Genomic DNA, 19369 nt, shown 5'->3' on the forward strand with positions numbered 1-19369 from the left:
TGCTGTTTGTCATCATCTACAACAGTTTTATGATAACCTATACTTTTAATGATGAGCTGATCACAAGGGATGCCAGCACCTCTTGAGATAAGCGGTTATTGCCAGGGGAAAGCACCGGCATTCTTCATCTGGTTTGCAGCAGCCTTCCCCTCTGCTTTAGCTAATGTGGTGGTGGTGGGGAATCTGAGCAGGAGACTCCCTCATCTTACATCCATATTCCCTGAGCTGACTAAAGGCTCACGTCCATGACTGTAACGCGGATAACGGCCGGGTGCGTGCCTGCAGAAATGACAAACTGACAAGTAAAGGAAATTTTTTTGCAGAGACTGAGAACAGCCAGATGGATGCAGACAGCACATGGGGTGCTGTCTGCATCTTTTGCAGCCCCACTGAAATAAACGGGTCCGCATCCGATCTGCAAAAAATGCGGACCGAACATACGGTCGTGTGGATGAGCTCTAAACCAGATAATCAGTTTATGCTAGCCAAAGATATTTGGCAACCCAGTGATTTCTGGGGGATCCATCACCAATGTAATGGTTGCAATTAGGAGAAGTAAAGGTCAGGGCTCTATTAGACCAACAGATTATCTGACCAATTTCTGTCCAATCAGACCAGTAGTTGGATCTGTGTGTGAATGACCATCTGACCAATCATTGGTCAGAAACTCTGTCAGATGATCTGTTAGTGTAATACAGCCCTGGATTAAACAGGATAGATTTGTTTGTTAATATATGAAGGATTAAAGGGTTTTTCTCAGACACACCTGACTGTGGAGGTGCGATCACTGGGGGCCCCGCCGATCACAAGAACGGGGTTCCCCTGATTGAATGGAGAGCATAATTTCTGCTCCAAATCAACTCTATGGGACTGCAGGAGATAGCTGAGCCTTGTACAGTTATCGTCAGCAATCCTATAGAGATGAATGGTGCAGCAGCAGACGTGTGACCGTCGCTCCATTCAGGTGCATCAACCCTACCAGACGCTTCTCATCAGCAGCATATGGGGTAGGTGTTGTTCCTAAGGTAAACCCCTTTAAACCAGGGCTAGCAGTGTCTTGCTGCAGCTTATCTTACCAATATATCAACACGCATGTTCCTAGGAACATCAGAACCAAATAAAATCTAATAAAATAAGACAATATATCTCGTTTTATGTAAAACCACATCTGAGAGGTTTAAAATTACGGCAGCTACAGAATTGCCCATCATCTACAGACCACCCGTGCTTGTTACCTGTTTGTTCACTTTTTTGTTTGTTTTTGTCACTTTATTAACTGAGTTGTTATCTCTTCCACGTCTGAAAATAAATAAAAGTGAGTAAAAAAGCTATGAAAATGGACATTATACATTTCACATTATACAGCTGATATTTAATTCAGTAAATTGTATTCAGCCGACCACATCTGGCACTTAAGATACAGACAATCTTAGGGTATGCGACCACACAGCGAGGGGGCAATGCGGATGCAATGCTGCAGGTACCACCCGGCCGTATGAGCTGAAACATGGTCAAATTAACTAGTTAGGACCGCAAAAAGGAGATTTTTGTATAACTTACCAGTTAAATCTCTTTCTCGCTCTTCCTTGGGGGACACAGACCTTGGGTATAGCTCAGCTCCCTAGGAGGCGTGACACTAAGTAAAACTGTTAAGCCCCTCCTCCATCAGCTATACCCTCAGCCTGGAGATAGAGGCTACCAGTTGCGTGTCCAAGTAGTGAAAGGATAACAACCAATAACGGAAACAACCAGCCAGCAACCCAACGGGGCGCCAGACCATAACCCTGTAACCAAACACAGAAGGGTGGGTGCTGTGTCCCCCAAGGAAGAGCGAGAAAGAGATTTAACTGGTAAGTTATACAAAAATCTCCTTTTCTCGCCCATTTTCCTTGGGGGACACAGACCTTGGGACGTTCAAGAGCAGTCCAAGAAGGGAGGGACCACAAACCCAAGGCGGACCACCACCGGAGCATCAGGAAACCGCTGCCTGCAAAACCAGGCGGCCCAAAGCAGCATCCGCTGATGCATGCGTATGCACTCTATAGAACCTTGTGAAAGTGTGCAGAGAGGACCAAGTGGCTGCTTTGCACAACTGTTCAGCCGAGGCCCGATGCCTCTGCGCCCAGGAAGCTCCGACTGCTCTGGTGGAATGAGCAGTGACGCTGAAAGGCGGAGCTCTACCCTTGGCTCGATAAGCCTCAGACACCGCCAGTTTAATGAAACGGGCAATAGCCACCTTGGAGACCGCCAAACCCTTGCGCGAACCCTCCGGAACCACAAACAGGGAGTCCGTGCGCCGAAAGGATCCGGTGACCTCCAGATAAATCTTCAACGCCCTGACCACATCCAGACGGTGCAGTTCCCGTTCTCTGGGGTGGGAAGGAGAGGGACAGAGCGACGGAAGGACGATGTCCTCATTGATGTGAAAGGCGGAGACCACCTTTGGCAGGAAGGACGGGACAGGCCGAAGCACAACCTTATCCTGGTGGAAGATCAGGAAAGGTTCGGAGCAAGAAAGAGCCGCTAACTCCGACACCCGTCGGAGAGATGTGATGGCCACAAGAAAAATGACCTTGCAGGACAGAAGGCGAAGGGAGACCTCCCGTAAAGGCTCGAAGGGGGCTGATTGGAGCGCCGAGAGCACCACATTCAGGTCCCAGGATGGAACTGGAGGGCGGTACGGCGGAACAGAGTGAGCCACCCCTTGTAAGAAGGTCTTAATTGGCCCCAGAGGGGCCAGGGGACGCTGGAGAAGAATAGACAGCGCCGAAATCTGTCCCTTCAGAGAACTGAGGCTCAGCCCCAGGTCCAGACCCGACTGGAGGAAGGACAGGATCGTGGGAAGAGAAAACCGGAGAGGTGGGATGCTCCGGGACTCACAGAACCCCAGATAGGACCTCCAAACCCGATAGTAGATCCTAGAGGACACGGGCTTACGAGCACGGATCATGGTGCGGACTACGTCCGCGGAGAAACCCCGTCGCGTTAAGACGGCGGTCTCAATAGCCACGCCGTCAAACGTAGCGAGCCTAAATGCTCGTGGAAGATCGGTCCCTGAGAGAGAAGGTCTTCCCTGGAGGGCAGTGGCCACGGTGCGTCTGCCAACAGCAACATTAGGTCGGCGTACCAAGACCGGCGGGGCCAATCCGGGGCGATCAGAATCGCGGGAACGCCCTCTGCCGCGATCCTCCGAAGAACCCGTGGCAGGAGGGGGAAAGGAGGAAAGACGTACAGAAGGGAGAATTCGCGCCACGGAAGGACGAGCGCGTCGGCGCCGTACGCCTTCGGGTCCCGTGCCCTGGCCAGGTATCGGGGGACCTTGTGGTTGAATTTGGAAGCCATGAGGTCCACGTCGGGGCGACCCCAGCGAAGACAAAGGGCTTCGAACACCTCTGGGTGCAGGGACCATTCTCCCGGGTCGATGGTGGACCGGCTCAGGAAATCCGCCGCCCAGTTGTCCACCCCCGGGATGTAAATCGCGGATAAGGCCGGCACATGCGCCTCCGCCCAGAGGAGAATGAGGGTCACCTCTTGCATCGCTGCAGCGCTGCGAGTGCCTCCCTGATGGTTTATGTATGCCACAGCCGTGGCATTGTCCGATTGGATCCGAACAGGGTGGCCCCTCAGTAGATGGGTCCAGTGTCTGAGGGACAGAAGAATCGCCCTCAGTTCCAGAATATTGATTGGAAGTCTGGACTCCGATAGAGACCAAACGCCCTGGACGGACCGGGGAGGGAAAACCCCCCCCCACCCCCGTAAGCTGGCATCGGTGGTAATCACCAGCCAGTTCAGTGGGAGGAAGGACCTCCCCCGTAGAGGGATATGCAACCACCAGCTGAGGGAAGCCCGAGCCAGGGGAGGCAGAAGAAAGGTCCTGTCCAGACTCCTCGGTGATTTGTCCCAGGCCGACAGAATTGCCCTCTGAAAGGTGCGGGATCGGAATTGTGCGAACGGCACCGCTTCGAAACAGGCAACCATCTTCCCCAACAACCGCATGCTGGATCTGAGGGAAGGGCGGTGATGACGGAGGAGACTGCGAACAGACCCGCAAAGGGCCAGACGCTTGTCCGACGGGAGGCGGACCTCCGCCAACTCCGTATCCAGGAGCATCCCCAGGAAGATCAGCCGTCTGGAGGGGGTAAGAGAAGACTTGGGGTGGTTGATGATCCAACCGAACCGCGTCAGGGTCTCCAGAGTGAGTCCCACACTGCCGGATGCCTGAGAGAAGGAGGGTGCCTTGACCAAGATGTCGTCCAAGTAAGGGAGAAGAAAAACACTTCTTGAACGCAGAAGGGCCAAGACAGGGGCCAGGACCTTGGTGAATACTCGAGGAGCCGTCGCCAGACCAAAGGGAAGGGCGACGAATTGGAAGTGATCGTCCCCCACCGCGAAGCGCAGGAAGCGGTGATGACATGGAGCAACCGGAACGTGGAGATATGCATCCTGAACGTCGATTGAGGCCATGAAATCCCCTCTTTCCAGGGAGGCCACTGCGGACCTGAGAGACTCCATCCGGAATCTCTGCAGTCGGAGAAAACGGTTCAGGCGCTTTAGGTCCAAGATCGGTCGCACTGAGCCTTCCTTCTTGGGAACCACAAAGAGGTTCGAGTAGAACCCCCTGAACCTTTCCGTCGGAGGCACGGGGGCGACGACACCCTTGTCCATTAGAGAGCGAATGGCCGTGAAGAAGGCGGCCGCTCGTACGGGATCCCGCGGAGGACGGGACCGGAAGAAACGGTCTGGCGGAATGGACGCAAATTCGATCTTGTATCCGCAAGATACAATCTCGAGCGCCCATGCGTCTGAGATGTGGGCCCGCCATACGTTCCTGAACAGTAGAAGGCGGCCCCCCACCCGGGTGGGTGGGGGCGCACCTTCAGGCAGAGGGCTGCTGGCCTGTGGGAGCCCGTGTGGGCTGGGGCTTGCGCCAGGTAGATTGCGTCCGAAAAAAACGGCTTCTTGCGTCTATCCTGGGCTGGGCCAGAGGAAGAAGAACCGGCCGCGGGTCTAGACCCGGTGGGCTTGCGAAAGGACCGAAAACGGGACGAACCAGCGCGACCACGGGGGGCGCCCCTCGGCCTGGACTGGGGGAGGTGAGTACTCTTCCCACCCGTGGCCTCAGATATAAGTTCGTCCAGACGGGTTCCGAACAAGCGGGAACCCGTGAATGGTAGGCCAGCCAAAGAGCGTTTGGAAGCGGCGTCCGCCGCCCAAACCTTCAGCCAGAGTTCCCTCCTGACAGAAACTGCCAGGGCAGAGGAACGGGCAATGAGGGCACCCGCATCAAGAGAGGCCTCACAGACAAATTTTCCGGCCTGGACAATTAGTTGGGCTAAGGAACGGAGGTCCTGTAGAGGGACGTCCGACCCTAACTCCCGTTCCAGTTGCAAACCCCATTCAGAGACCGCTTTACCAGCCCAGGCGGAGGCAAAGACCGGTCTAAGGGCCGAACCAGAGGCAGTAAATATGGCCTTGGAGAGGGATTCCGTACGACGGTCCTCAGCAGACTGGAGGGAAGATCCGTCTTGTACAGGAATAGTAGTGCTTTTGGACAGGCGAGCCACGGGAGGATCAACCTTAGGCGGGGACGTCCACGTGGTCACAGAATCCGCTGGAAAGGGATAACAAATGTCCAGCTTTTTGGGTGTAACAAAGCGGACGTTAGGCCGGGTCCAAGCCTTGGACACCACAGAAGAAAAATCAGCGTGGATGGGAAAGACCTTGGAGGCCTGTCTGGGGCGAAGAAAGGACACGCCGGCCTGTTCAGAGCTGGGGGGGTCATCGTGTATGTGAAAGGTATCACGGATGCTAGTGATAAGATGCCCCACCGCGGACGCCAATTTGGACGGAAGCTCTGAGTCCATGTCCACGTCCGAATCCGCCAGTTCTCCCTCAGAAGGCGTATCCCTTTGAGAGGATAGACTTGACTGAGCTCGCACGCATGGCGGAGAGAGCGAAGCATCTGGAGAAGATGTGCGCTCAACCCTTGAACGTTTCTGAATATGCCGGGCCCTGGAAGATTCGCTGGGAGGCAGGGAATCAGTGGGGGCGGCAGAAACGGTAGTCCCAGCGGGTGCGACAGGGATTGTGGCAGCCTGCGGGAGAGGCGGTCTATCCACGAGACGGCCCACTACGTGTGTAAGGCTTTCCACCGCCTGAGACAGAGACCTAGCCCAGTCAGGGGGTTCAGAGGCACCGGGGGGCGCAGCAGAAAGCGGGCCCTGCACCGGGGCCTGACATGCAAGGCAATGCGGCTCAGATTGCCCACGCGGAAAAAGTTCCTTGCAGGCGGTACAGGCATGGTACCAGGGTTTGGGGGCACCCGTGGGATCTGACATGTTGAAAAAGAGTGGTCGTACCCTGATACAGAGACCACAAGGGGTTGCAGCAGCTATGACCAGGAGGGTTAGGAGAGGGTTAACTGTCCTACCAGTGTCAGAAGAACGTCAGGAGTGAAGTCCAGATCAACAGCTGCAGAAAGGCAGCAACAGCAGAGAGCGTGCGTCCCAGAAACGCAATCTATGCACCAGGAGTCTCCCACGTGGCTCAGCTTCCAGAACGGAGTGAGGAAGCGCGGCAAAAAACCTCAGCAGAGGCGCGGGAAGAAGCTCCGCCCCCTACACGTTTGAATGTCTCCTGTGAAGGAGAACGTAACTCCGCCCCCAATGACGCGCGCGCGCGCGCGAAAAAAAGAGCACGCCCCCTGCTGCCGTGACTCTCAGGTTTATGCAGGAGCGTGAAAAACGAAAAACTTTTGTCCGTAGAATAAGGCCCGCAGGCCCAAGTGCGCGGCGATATGCAGGTGGGTGACCTCACCGAGCCTCCTCTGTCACAATGTCCCCCGCCGAGCCCGAACCGCCGATGTCGGGCCTAAGCCCCGCCCCCCGATCACGCACGGAGCGGCGGCGGCGGGGAGGGAGAAGGATGTCAGGAGAGTAATCCGGGCCCTATAAACAGCGTGGGGAATCAGCCATTGGGGAGCGGAAGCAGCCGCAGATGGGGAGATCTACAGAGCGCTCAAATGACGACCACGGGTGCCCCCCCAAACCCAGTGCAATAGGGACAGGGTATGGGCTGGAAAAGCCATCTTACCTGTCTTCACCCTCAGTTCCTTCCAGCAGGGTCGCCCCTTCAGCTACTGGCACCGCAGTGGCAGGAAGCTGGGAGAGGGGCTTTGCGTGCGGGCGACCCCCTAGCTGGCGGGATGTAGGGGAGCCATTGCTGCCCAGATCCCCTATTGCTTCTGTGGGGGAGGCAGCAGTGCAGATAGTTGGCACTGGCGCAGCTCACCCCGGGAGAGCAGAGAGGCCAATGCGTCTCTGGTATCCCTAGGAAAAAACAAAAGGAAAATAACAAATTAGAGAAAAAATTACAACAAGGAGAAAACAGCCCTGCAGTAGCAGGGAGTGTCTTGCCTCCTTGGACACTAAGCTAAAAACTGGTAGCCTCTATCTCCAGGCTGAGGGTATAGCTGATGGAGGAGGGGCTTAACAGTTTTACTTAGTGTCACGCCTCCTAGGGAGCTGAGCTATACCCAAGGTCTGTGTCCCCCAAGGAAAATGGGCGAGAAATTTAGTTAGTCTGCATTGTTAAAGGCCACATGGCACCCGCAATACCATTAGGCCACTAACAATGCAGACCGACTAAACAGTGCGGTCCTAATTAATTGGACCACAATGCAGCTCATACGGTTGCACAGTATTGCACGGCCATGCGTGTGTCACAACCATGCCATGTAGTCATACCCTAAGGATCTGTACACATCATCGTTCTGGCTTCAGGTTACCATGGAAGCTGCAATGCTATAATAACACAGTCGCATGATGGACACAAGAGGCATCCGACGGGCCACACTGACTTATAATACGGTCCATCAGTTTCGGCAGATAAGTCAGTTTTTTTTTTACAGGAAAATATACATTTCATATGAGAAACAGAACTGCATGCGTTGAATTAAAGGGGCTGTCCAGCACTTTACAAGGCCTGTCCTAATGGGTTCCGCAGCAGCGCTGGAACTACAAAGCCCTGTCTGTCGTGCACTGCACGGAGCTGGATACTGCAGTGCTGCTCCCATTCATTTAGATGGGAGCCACTCTGCAGTAACCAGCTCTGTCCAATGTACAACGGATGATGCTGTGTAGTTCTGGTGCCAAGCTACTGTAGGACAACTGATGGTCAGGGGTGCCAGACTTCCACTTATCAGATAGTGATGGCCTATCCTGAGGACCATCACTTGTAAAGGATTGGACATTTAAGCAGAATACCACTATCCACAGACCTCCAAAAACAGATCAAACACATTGTATCGTACACTCACCCTTTTCCTGGACCCCCAACAGAGACAACTTGCATGCCAAAAGCTCCCCGACCTCGGGAAGGTTTACTTCCGGCCCACTGTCCTACAACCATACCCGCAATCTCCAACTTGCCTCCTTGTGGGGGGATTGGATGAACGCCTGAATTGGAGGGAAAAAAAAGAAAGTTACAAACAAAACGAAATACATCTTGTCTCATAAGATATAAAATACGCACCTGAAAAGCCTCTGTTTCTTCCAGGAGGAGGTGGGGGCATGGAACCCATGGCTCTAGGATACAGAGGTACAGGGTAAAACGGTGGCATCATAGGGGGCATAAATGGTGGCGGCGGAAGAAGAGGTGGAGGTGGTTGGCGATTGAAATTGATCCCCTCCAAGATGCTCTGTCTCATCTTCTCCACTTTGGCTGCCTGCTCTGCCTGCAGTGGGAAATAACAGACCACCATAATCTTGACAATGCGATTTACTATACAAAAAAACAAACATATCTAAACTGGCATTTTCTGAGAACCCATTATTCCCTTGGTCAGTGTCCTACCATCAAACATGGGCTTTACTAGGCAAATCTAAGACAATTGCAAAATAGCCTTCTTACCTGGCCATCACAAAGCTCAATTAATGGGACCTTCTCGCGGCCAGCCCGGATTAGCTTGCTCTGGAAAAGCTTCCCATCAAAGTAAATCCAAGGACAGCAATGTTCCCAAGGTACAGGCTGGCCACAGGCATCATTGGCAAAGAGTGCAGTGTCCACCCCACTCATGAAAAGAGCTGCCAGTTGCACTCCACGAGCATCTAGTTTTTCAATCTATTCAATATCAACAGTGTATTAAAATCAGCAAATTTCTCCTAAGCTTTAGGCCTCATGCACACGACCGTTCCGGTTTTTTTTGCGGTCCGCAAATTGCGGAACCGCAAAACACAGAAGACGCCCGTGTGCCTTCTGCAATTTGCGGAACAGGACAGGCGGCCCATTGTAGAAATGCCTATTTTTGTCCGCAAAACAGACAAGAATAGGACATGTTATATTTTTTTTGCAAGGCTACGTAACGGAGCAACCGATGCGGACAGCACACAAAATGCTGTGCGCATCTTTTGCGGCCCCATTGAAGTGAATGGGTCCGCATCCGAGCCGCAAAAACTGCGGCTCGGATGCGGACCAGAACAACGGTCGTGTGCATGAGGCCTTAGACACATCCTGAAATATTGATGAAGAGTCCATCTCTTACCTTGAGCTCTTGAAGTTGGTCTGGCTCATACAGTTGAGAAGATACAGCTTGGGCTAAGAAGGCTTCCAGCTCATGCCTCAGTAATATCCTTCCTCCCGGCCACTGCATCATATACCTGCAAATAACAAGAAGCTGTGACTCCTCCACGTCCAGAAAAGCCCAACGACTCCTCCAACCCTGTAAAAGGAGAATGCCAGTGCTCCTCACCGTAGTACGCAGCACATCAGGAGGAGATGAGTGGGGACGTTGGCTGGGTTAAGCATGCTGGGGGTATCTGACTTCATACATGCCAGGAAGGCTCTCATTCTGCGGTTCTTGTCTTCTACAGCTTTGCCGAGCCATAGTTTCTTCAGATTGGGGCAGGTCCATTCTCTAAAGGTCAATGCTGACACCAGCTCTGGTGTTTGAGGAGACTTTCCTTTATAGGCGGACCATTCCTTGATGATCACTGGTGGAACTGGGGACGTAAGTGAACAAAATAAATAAATAAATAAATAAATAAATAAATGACACTGGAAAGACGGATCTGGCATTTCAATGCATTTGTAAGAATGATCAGGATCCTGTTGGCATATGTTTTGACAGATCCGGCAGGCAGTTCCGGCGACAGAACTGCTTGCCGGATCACTCTGCTGCAAGTGTGAAAGTACCCTAAGCTGACCAATCACAGATGCAGTGAAAATACCTAAAACTAAACTATTATAGAGTTCCAATACAATCATATGCAGATGGTTACATGCACATGCTGATCCCAATGCAAAGACCCCAGGTCCCTACATTATTAGTGAGCACAGAATATATTGGTGATTACTCGCGATTCTAGTCCTATGACTTCTAGAATGAATATCCAGAAAATACAACAACTCGACAGGGCAGCAGTGAACAGCAGATGGAAATATTCTTAGGAAGATTATGCAGCTTAGCAGAACAAAGGATTTGTGTAGAGCAAGCACAAAACTAGCAGAGACCGGAAGTAAACACGTAAACACTGGAAAATTTCAGTAATATCAGGTCCGGAGATTTACTGGCGTTTGCCTTTCACACGTTTCATGTCAGGCGTGTTCTCACGGCAGAGGAAATGTTCCGGGTGATTAGGAATGGGGCAGGTACTTCAACACACCCACTGTGATTTTGGGGAACATTTACGGGTCTCAGAGAAAATCTGCATTTAGCACTAGGGCGGGAAAAGTCTGGGACAGATATTGCGGATGACGTTCACACACAGAGCTCCTCCGGGTACACTCCAGAAAATATCTGGATAACCTTGTAGGTGCGAATAGTGCTCAAGTGTCATATAGAGCTTGTGGTTTATTATTAAATAACCTATTAAATGCTGGGAAACTACATACCGTTTATACACAGCGATTGACACAAAATCAGAACAGTATAAATACAATATATGAAATAGACAAGCCATAAAAAAGGTACATTAATCACTTACTGTCCACAGGCAGGCGACGACGCATGGCTAGTCGCTCCAGGCGCCTCTGGGTCTCAGCAAGGCTGAAAAGGACCCCATATACATACTGACGAGCTGGGCGGAAGAGGATGGCAGCAGGAGGAAGGTCTGCATTGCACTCGTCCTCTATGCAAACAGGCAGTTTAATCTCACCCTATGGAGAACCAAAAAATAGATAACCTGATCAGGAGAGTTATCTTGACTGCCATAGTAGTAAGTAGTGCTATACACAATACAGCGAAGGTAAATAGACTGTACAGGGCAATGATCGGGAACAAATCATTCATCCCATCCCAGTGCTCATTCAAGTGCACTGGTGCCTTGCAGTGCTGGGGTCCTAGGTTCGAATCCAACCAAGGACAACATCTGCATGGAGTTTATATGTTTGTGTGGGTTTCCTTCCACACTCCACATATTGATAGGGAAGTTAGATTGTGAGCCCCATTGGGCACAGCTTGATGCTAATGTCTGTGGAATTTGTCAGCGCTATATAAGTGTGTAAAATAATAATAATAATTTACATGATGCAATTGTTTCCTCTGTATGAGGATGCCACAATCACTCATTCCCATACAGATTGTTGGTCAGCAGCACATCTCTGTTTACACCTTGGTCCCATCATTTTCTGGATTGGTGGTGGACCGAGAGACCATGGTATAATAGGTTTACACAGGACAATACTCTGCCGACAAGGAGCTTTCCTAGAAACACTAGATCCCAATAATTGCTCTGTGTAAAGGTGCCACTAATTACCCGATGAACAAGTAAATGTCGCATCGCTGGTCCGGTCACCTAAATCATCAGGTCACCCTGCTTAAACAGCAATCTGCTGCCCAGAAACAATGAATCTGTATGGGTACAAGGAATCACATGCAAATGCAGTTTTCACCTCCTCTGATGAGCAAGCAAATGTCAGAAATGAACAGATCATTCCCAATAATTGCCTGCTGTGTTGACCTTGTAAAGGGGTCTTTGGAGAGGTCTTATCCTCATAAAAAATGCGATGGCCTATTAATACGAGATGCCAACAAGTTCTGATTGGTGGGGGTCAAACTGCCGAGATCCCCAATGATCCAGAATGAAGGACCCTTTCACAGTTTTCCCTGCACAGCGATGCTCCCCACCAGACAGGGTGGCAGGAATGATTACTGGGCAGAAGGACCAAAGGGACCTTAGTCCCATAATTTCCTGGATTGGCGGGGGCCTCAAAGACCATGGTATAATTTTGCAATGGGGAAATATCGTAGCAGTCATGTTGCAAACCACATAATTCTGAAGACCATAGGTCCATATATTGTAGGCCGAAATATGAAATGCACATAGCTATGAGCTGCCTACTGCCCCCTATGGGCAAAGCTCAGAACTGAAAGCACTTCACATGCCATAAAAGTACATGAAAAGAGATGTCCTGGGTTATAATTTATAATGAAAAATGTACTACAGCAAACTAAAATAAAAAAAAGAGGAGAGTGATGCATTCGAGACTCTCCTAACATGGCCACTGCTGTGCTATCATCAATGTTTGCAATGTAAAGAACTGAATGAGGTGGGATACAGTGACCTCTCAAGTTGGCCATGCAAAGCAGGGCCTACAGCATGGAGCGAGGAGAACAACCACATGAAGCAAGGTATATCCTGTCCTCTCTGTCCTTGGATGTCTTACCTTGGTAAGGACATGGTAAATGTATGGATACATAAGACCACGGCGATGTCTGTGTTCTGCCACCCGTAAGACTTCGGGGGCCACTGGAGGTAGAGGTGGAGTGGTGATGTCCATGTGGTTCCGTGTCGCCATGGACAACAATGATGGAATCTGGGATTCATTGTGCCCCATGTTCTGGCCAGTCTCTCCACCACCTGTCTGGTGGCCCCAGTTGTGGGATAGTTTGTCACCAGAGGATTCCTCCCAGTTAGTCTTATGCTGACGGGAATCTGTCACATGACTGCGTAAAAAGAAAGAAAGAAAAAAGTCTCTCACAGCAAGATTTCCGAATCGTATGGTTAAGGCTGCAACTAAACTAAACAACAGCTTAAAGAAATATATCAGGTTTCTACAACAGTGAAGGAACGTCGAGTATTACTTGGATGCGGCGCCATTCTGGTCTTCATCAGAGGATGAGGAAGGTGAAGATTCCTGGCCTGATGAAGGAGAAGGCTTCAAAATCAAATGATTGTGGAACTTGGAACCGGTCGTGTCATATGGGAGAGACCAGCCAGAAAACTGGCCCCCTTTCAGAAGGTTGTCATCATGGAAGTGAGAGAAGTCACCCATGTGGTGAGGCGGAAACACAAAGCCCGAGTTGGGGCCGGGAGGAAATGCGTGGTGCTGATACTGCAGCTTTGCGGGCATCTGGTGTCCGAACTGTAAGGAAAGACATTTGGTAATTTTCATAAACAACCACCTGTCTTCACAAACCAGAAACAGCGCCACACTTATCCACGGGTTGTATCTGGTACTGAAGCACATTCCATTTCAAGGGGTGGGTGTACAATACTGACGACCTATCCTCAGTATAGGTCATCAATATCAGATCATTGGGGTCAGATTCCCTGCTGAACAGCTCTTTGAACAGAATGCGGTACTCTGTTAGAACTGCGGCTGCGAACTGAACTCTTCCTAAACCAGTGATGTCACTTTCAGTCACGTGGCCTGGGTGCATTTCAGTCCCATTCAAGTGAATGGTCCTGGGCTGCAATACCAAGAACAGCCACAATCCAATGGACAGCGCTGTGTTTGGCATGCTGTGAGGAGGCTGCATTGCTCGTTCCAGCGCGGCAGCCCTTTCAAAAAGCCATGAACAGGGGTGAGAGGAGTTGGATCTCCACCGATTTGATATTTATGACCTCTCCTCAGCGTAGGTCATCAATATTGTACTCCAGGAAAACCCCTTTAAATGTATGGGGCTGAGCTACCAGACAGGCCATGGAAAAGAGCTGCGTTTTCTCTAACCCCAGACAACCTGTTCAACAACAATAACTAATCACAGTATGCCGTACAACTGTGTTCCTAAACTCCAGTCGTCAGGGCCCACCTGCCGGTCATGATTTAAGAATATCCCACAGAATGAATACTATGAAGTCCTGATGCACTGACAGTAATATCACCTGCTGAATACTAGGAAAATCCTGAAAAACATCACCGGCAAGTGGGCCCCGAGGACTGGAGTTGAGGAACACGGCTGTACAAGACACAAGCAGACAAACAAAACTTACCATAGGCTTGCCAATAGGTACTCCTCCCATTTGGTTGTGTGGTAGAGGGGGAACTCCGAACTGATTGGGCCCAAATCCTGCAACTTAGGAAAGCATGAACTTAGAGGCATTCTCCAGCAACCAGCACCCCAGTTACGATACACTGCCAACATACTCACCGACAAAAGAAGGATTGAGATAGAGAGGCCACTGTTTGTTGGTGACCGAGTAATATTCCACGGCCTTTTTAAACCGCTCAATCTTATCTTCTGTCCTGGACTACAACGCAAAATAAATATAATATATGTCAATGAGCACAGCTCGCTCGGTGCTGACTGCTTCCACAGTGATGCCACAGTTCAAGTAAAGTGACCCAAGTCAAGAAAAATAAATAAAAAATTACATTAACTGGGGAGCGAACAAAACACTTCCCTGGTAATTTCCTGTTCAGCTTCAGATCCACCAGTCCCCGGGCTCCTCTTCTGTTGTCCAAGATGGCCGAATTGCTGCTCAGGCTGCCTGATGCCCACCATGCATTTGGTAGCCCAAGACAGTTCGTGCTGCCCTCGGATTAACCAACACTGCTTATGTGAAAAGCGCTGTCCAATCAGGTAGTCTGAGAAGCGGTGCGGCCATCTTGGAAGGCAGAAGAGGGGCCCAGGTAAGTGTTCAGTTAGTTCCCCAATTAACGTGATTTTTATTTATTTATTTATCTTGAACCAGAGGGTGGCTTTAATAATAAAACCACATGACAATATGGAGCTTTGGAATCTCTGGACAGGCGCGTTAAAGAGGCATATCACATTGTGGTCCCGCCTGGTCCGAGGACGTGTGAATTGGGAATGTTGGACATTTAATACTGTAACTCGCGACTGGGGGTGCAGCGTCCGCTCTTTAAGGCCAGGAAATGAATAGCTAAATACTGCCTTAGACCCCAGCCCCCCCCCCCCCCCCCCCTAACAGAATGGACGAGATCCTTTGCCTGGAAAAAGGAGTATATATTAAAAGGCAGTATAGGCCAAGTTTACCAAAACCTGGGACAAGTGGGTATCTTATAGGACTGCTGCGACAACATGGCGTATGATTATCTTGGCTGTGTTAGGAGGAGTGGTTTCAGAGATACGTGTGGTTTTGGAGTATGCATATACAAGATCGGGACTGGGAAGGATAATTAAGGTGGGTGGCCTGGAGGGGAGGAATTGAGAGACTGGGTTATCATTGAAAGGGTAGGGGTTAAGCTCATGCTACGTGTACGTTCCATTTTTGCGTTCTGTATACGGAACAATTCATTTCAATGGGTCCGCAAAAAAACAGAATGCACCCCGTATGCGCTCCGTTTCCGTTCCATTCAAAAATAGAACATGTCCTATTATTGTCCGCGTAACAGACAAGGATAGTACTGTTCTAACAGGGGCCAGCTGTTCCGTTCCACAAAAAACGGAATGCACATGGACATCATCCGTATTTTTTGCGAACAGCAATATACTGAAAAAGCCATACGGTCGTGTGCAAGAGGCCTCATCTTCCTCAGTGCTCTGATACATTATACCTATGTAAGTGGGTGGGGGGCGGTTTATTCAGTAACATTCTGTGTTACATTTTAAAGGGTATATTTCTATATCATGTGCTTTCATTTTTGAAAATTGGATGTCAATTATGGAAAATGTCTTGATATCTTTCTGAATGTCCCATGGGATTGCATGCACTCCTCCCTTTTTCTTCTTTATGGGTTTTTCATATTTTTTTCCTGTATATTGAAAACTAACAGGATTTAAAAAACAAAAAAAAAAAACACACACACACACGACAGACTATTCAGCTATCCAAACTAGAAATGTGAGTACTCACCTGTGAGTGTCTGAATATCTCCTTCCCCACGGCATCTAGATTAGAAGCGTCTTTAATAGTGGCCACGTACTCAGAGACGGCTTTTATAACCACGTCACACGGTGGCAAGACAAGCTGGTGTGCACGGACCTGGAAGCAGTTGGAAGTCATTAAATTGGAAGACATAAGAAAACGTGGGACAGATTTACTAAGGCACATGCGCCAGACACTTTTTGCGACACACTAGGGGGTGAGGCCAAGTAGAGTTGCATCAAATTTATTCTTGGAGTGCACCATGATATTGGCGCATAATTCTGATTTCTATTAGCCAGCCACGTGGTGGTGTAAAGAGAAGTGTCTAATACACAAGATGCACCAAATCTATCACACAAATTTGTGATGAAGTGGGTGCATTATCTGCCTCGTTGTCTTTTAGGATTGGCTTACTACGCGATTGCTTCTTTAATCAGCAAGATAATTGCTAACGAGCGTTCGCTGAAACGCTTGTTAGCGATGTAAAGCTGCCGCCGATTACCCAATGAACGAGCAAAACACTTGTTCATGGGGTAATAGATCATTTGTGTGGACACAAAAATGGTCGGCAGATCGTGTTGTATAGACACTATGCTGCCGGCAAACAATGATTCAGCATGGGGACGAGCGATGGCATTAGTGATCGTTCCTTCCCATACTGTGGAGGAGATCACTGCATAAATACAGAAGTCTCCTACACTGACAGCCAGGCGATTGCCTGCTGTATCAGCCCGTCTAAAGGGATCTTTAGGAGAAGCTGGCCTGATGATCAGCAGCGACTTTTCCGTGGGGGGGTGGGAGGCTTAGCATTGAGCAGAGTGGCTCATAAAGTGGGGCCCCTACTACAGGCTATTGAAAGCTACTGCTACTGTCAGCATGATCAACCCTAGTAAATGAGTGGATTTCATTTGGCTGTTCCCGCTCTGAGATCCCAACAGTGCATGCACTGATTGTACTCTCGCTGGTGCAAGATTCCAGAGCCAGGCATGAGGGCAATGAGGATGGCTGGCTCTGGGACTGGCAAAGTGGTGCTCCAAGTAGCTATGCCCGCCCCTTGGTGATCCGAGCACCTAATTAGCATATACATAAATGTATTTATTTTATTTTTTTAACTACATACTGGACTGCTGCACTCAGCATGATCAACCCTAACAGGCAGTATGCCTGATTTACTAGGTTGATCATGCTATTGCCACGTATCAATACCGTAAGTATTTTGGAGGCATTGCAATGAATACTAATTAACCCCTTCTACCCCAGGCCATTTTTTGCAAATCTGACATGTGTCACTTTATGTAGTAATAACTTTGGAGCACTTTTATTTATCCAAGCCATTCTGAGAATGTTTTCTCGTGACAATGACAGTGGTAAATTTGAGTCGATATATTTTATTATTTATGAAAAAATCCCAAATTTACCAAATTCACAATTTTCCAAATTTCTATTTCTCTGCTTTTAAAACAGAAAGTGATACATCATACAATATTTATTACTTAACATTCCCCATATGTCTACTTTATGTTGGCATCATTTTGCAAATGTCATTTAATTTTTTTAGGACGTTAGAAGGCTTAGAATTTGAGAAGCAATTCTTAAATTTTTTAAGAAAATTTCCAAAACCCATTTTTTAAGGACCAGTTCAGGTCTGAAGTCACTTTATGGGGCTTATATAGTGGAAAGCCCCCATTAATAACCCCATTGTAGAAACTATACCCCTCGAGTTACTCAAAACTGATTTTTACAAACTTTGTTAACCCTTTAGGTGTTCCACAAGAATTAAAGGAAAATGGAGATTAATTTTCTAAATTTCACTTTTTGGGCAGATTTTCCATTTTAATCCATATTTTTTCTTTAACACATCGAGGGTTAACAGCCAAACAAAACGTAATATTTATTACCCTGATTCGGCGGTTTACAGAAACACACCACATGTGGTCGCAAACTGATGTAAGGGCACACGGCAGGGCGCAGAAGGAAAAGAGCGCCGCATGGTTTTTGGAAGGCAGATTTTGCGGGACTGGTTTTTAGATGCCATGTCCCATTTGACGCCCCCCTTATGCACCCTTACAGTAGAAACTTCCAAAAAGTGACCCTATTTTGGAAACTAGGGGATAAGGTGCCAGTTTTATTGGTACTATTTTGGGGTACATATAATTTTTTAATTGCTCTATATTACGTTTTTTGTGAGGCAAGGTTAGAATTTTTTTTTTTTACAACATTCATCTCACAGGGTAGATCAGGTACTATTTTTATAGAGCAGGTTGTTACGGACGCAATGATATCAAATATGTCTACTTTCTTTGTTTCAGTTTTACATAAAAAAGCATTTTTTGAAATTATGTTTTTGTGTCTCCATTTTCGGAACGTCTTATTTTATTTATTTATTTTCTGCTGATCGTCTTGTGCAGGGGCTCGTTTTTTGCAGGAAGAGTTGACGTTTTTATTGGTACCATTTTTGGGTACATATGATTTTTTGGTCATTCATTATTACACTTTATGGAGCAAGGTGACAAAACTTGGTTGTTTTGGCACAGTTTTTATTTATTTATTTTTACGACCTGAGGAGTTAAGTCATGTGACATTTTTAATAGAGATCGTTACGGATGTGGCAATACCTAATATGTATACTTTGTCTTATTTATTTAAGTTTTACATAATAGCACTTTTGAAACAAAAACAAATATGTTTTAGTGTCTCCATAGTCTGAGAGCCATAGCTTTTTTATTTTTTGACCGATTGTCTTAGGTAGGGTCTAATTTTTTGCAGGATAAGGTGACGGTTTGATTGGTACTAATTTGGGGGGCATATGCCTTTTTGATCGCTTGATGTTGCACTTTATGTGATGTTAGGTGACCAAAAAATTGCTTTTCTGGCACTGTTTTTATTTTTACGGTGTTCACCTTTTTTTAGGTCATGTGATATTTTTATAGAGCTGGTTGCTACGGACGTGGCAATACCTAATATGTATACTTTTTTATTTTATTTCACTTTAACACAATAATAGCATTTTTGAAACAAAGGAATTATGTTTTAGTGTCTCCATGTGAGGGCTGCAGTAAACGATTATTTTAGAAATTGAGTATTCTATTAATAATTTTTTTTACGATTAATTGAATACTCTAATAAGAAAAAAATGAATTAATAGACTATTTTCCTTTATAAAAACTCATCAGACCCCCCTGCCATCAGTCTCCAACACCCTTCGGTCCCCCCTTGTGCCATCAGCTCTGTTCCCCCAGCGCCATCAGCACTCCCCCACCCCAGTGCCATCAGCTCTCTCTCCCCCCCCCCCCCCCCCCTTGCACCAGCAGCTCCAC

General features: G+C 48.4%; 1 protein-coding gene across 2 annotated transcripts in view; it reads right to left on the reverse strand.

The window, feature by feature from the left end:
• LOC122946839 (constitutive coactivator of PPAR-gamma-like protein 2) overlaps positions 1–19369 on the reverse strand; it is a 34323-nt gene that overhangs the window by 2150 nt on the left and 12804 nt on the right. The window contains exons 4-15 of one of the 2 annotated variants that reach the window (XM_044306695.1): positions 16041–16169; positions 14372–14471; positions 14214–14290; positions 13082–13362; positions 12664–12943; positions 10983–11154; positions 9749–9998; positions 9542–9656; positions 8911–9120; positions 8533–8734; positions 8318–8456; positions 1236–1299 (exon numbers count right to left, since the gene is read on the reverse strand). In XM_044306695.1, the coding sequence (XP_044162630.1) occupies positions 1236–1299; positions 8318–8456; positions 8533–8734; positions 8911–9120; positions 9542–9656; positions 9749–9998; positions 10983–11154; positions 12664–12943; positions 13082–13362; positions 14214–14290; positions 14372–14471; positions 16041–16169 (2019 nt within the window). Of the gene's footprint in view, positions 1–1235; positions 1300–8317; positions 8457–8532; positions 8735–8910; positions 9121–9541; positions 9657–9748; positions 9999–10982; positions 11155–12663; positions 12944–13081; positions 13363–14213; positions 14297–14371; positions 14472–16040; positions 16170–19369 lie in introns of both variants that reach the window. The other variant, XM_044306694.1, reaches the window with a different exon arrangement.

The sequence above is a fragment of the Bufo gargarizans genome, chromosome 9 (genome assembly GCF_014858855.1).
Source record: "Bufo gargarizans isolate SCDJY-AF-19 chromosome 9, ASM1485885v1, whole genome shotgun sequence".
NCBI lineage: Eukaryota > Metazoa > Chordata > Amphibia > Anura > Bufonidae > Bufo > Bufo gargarizans.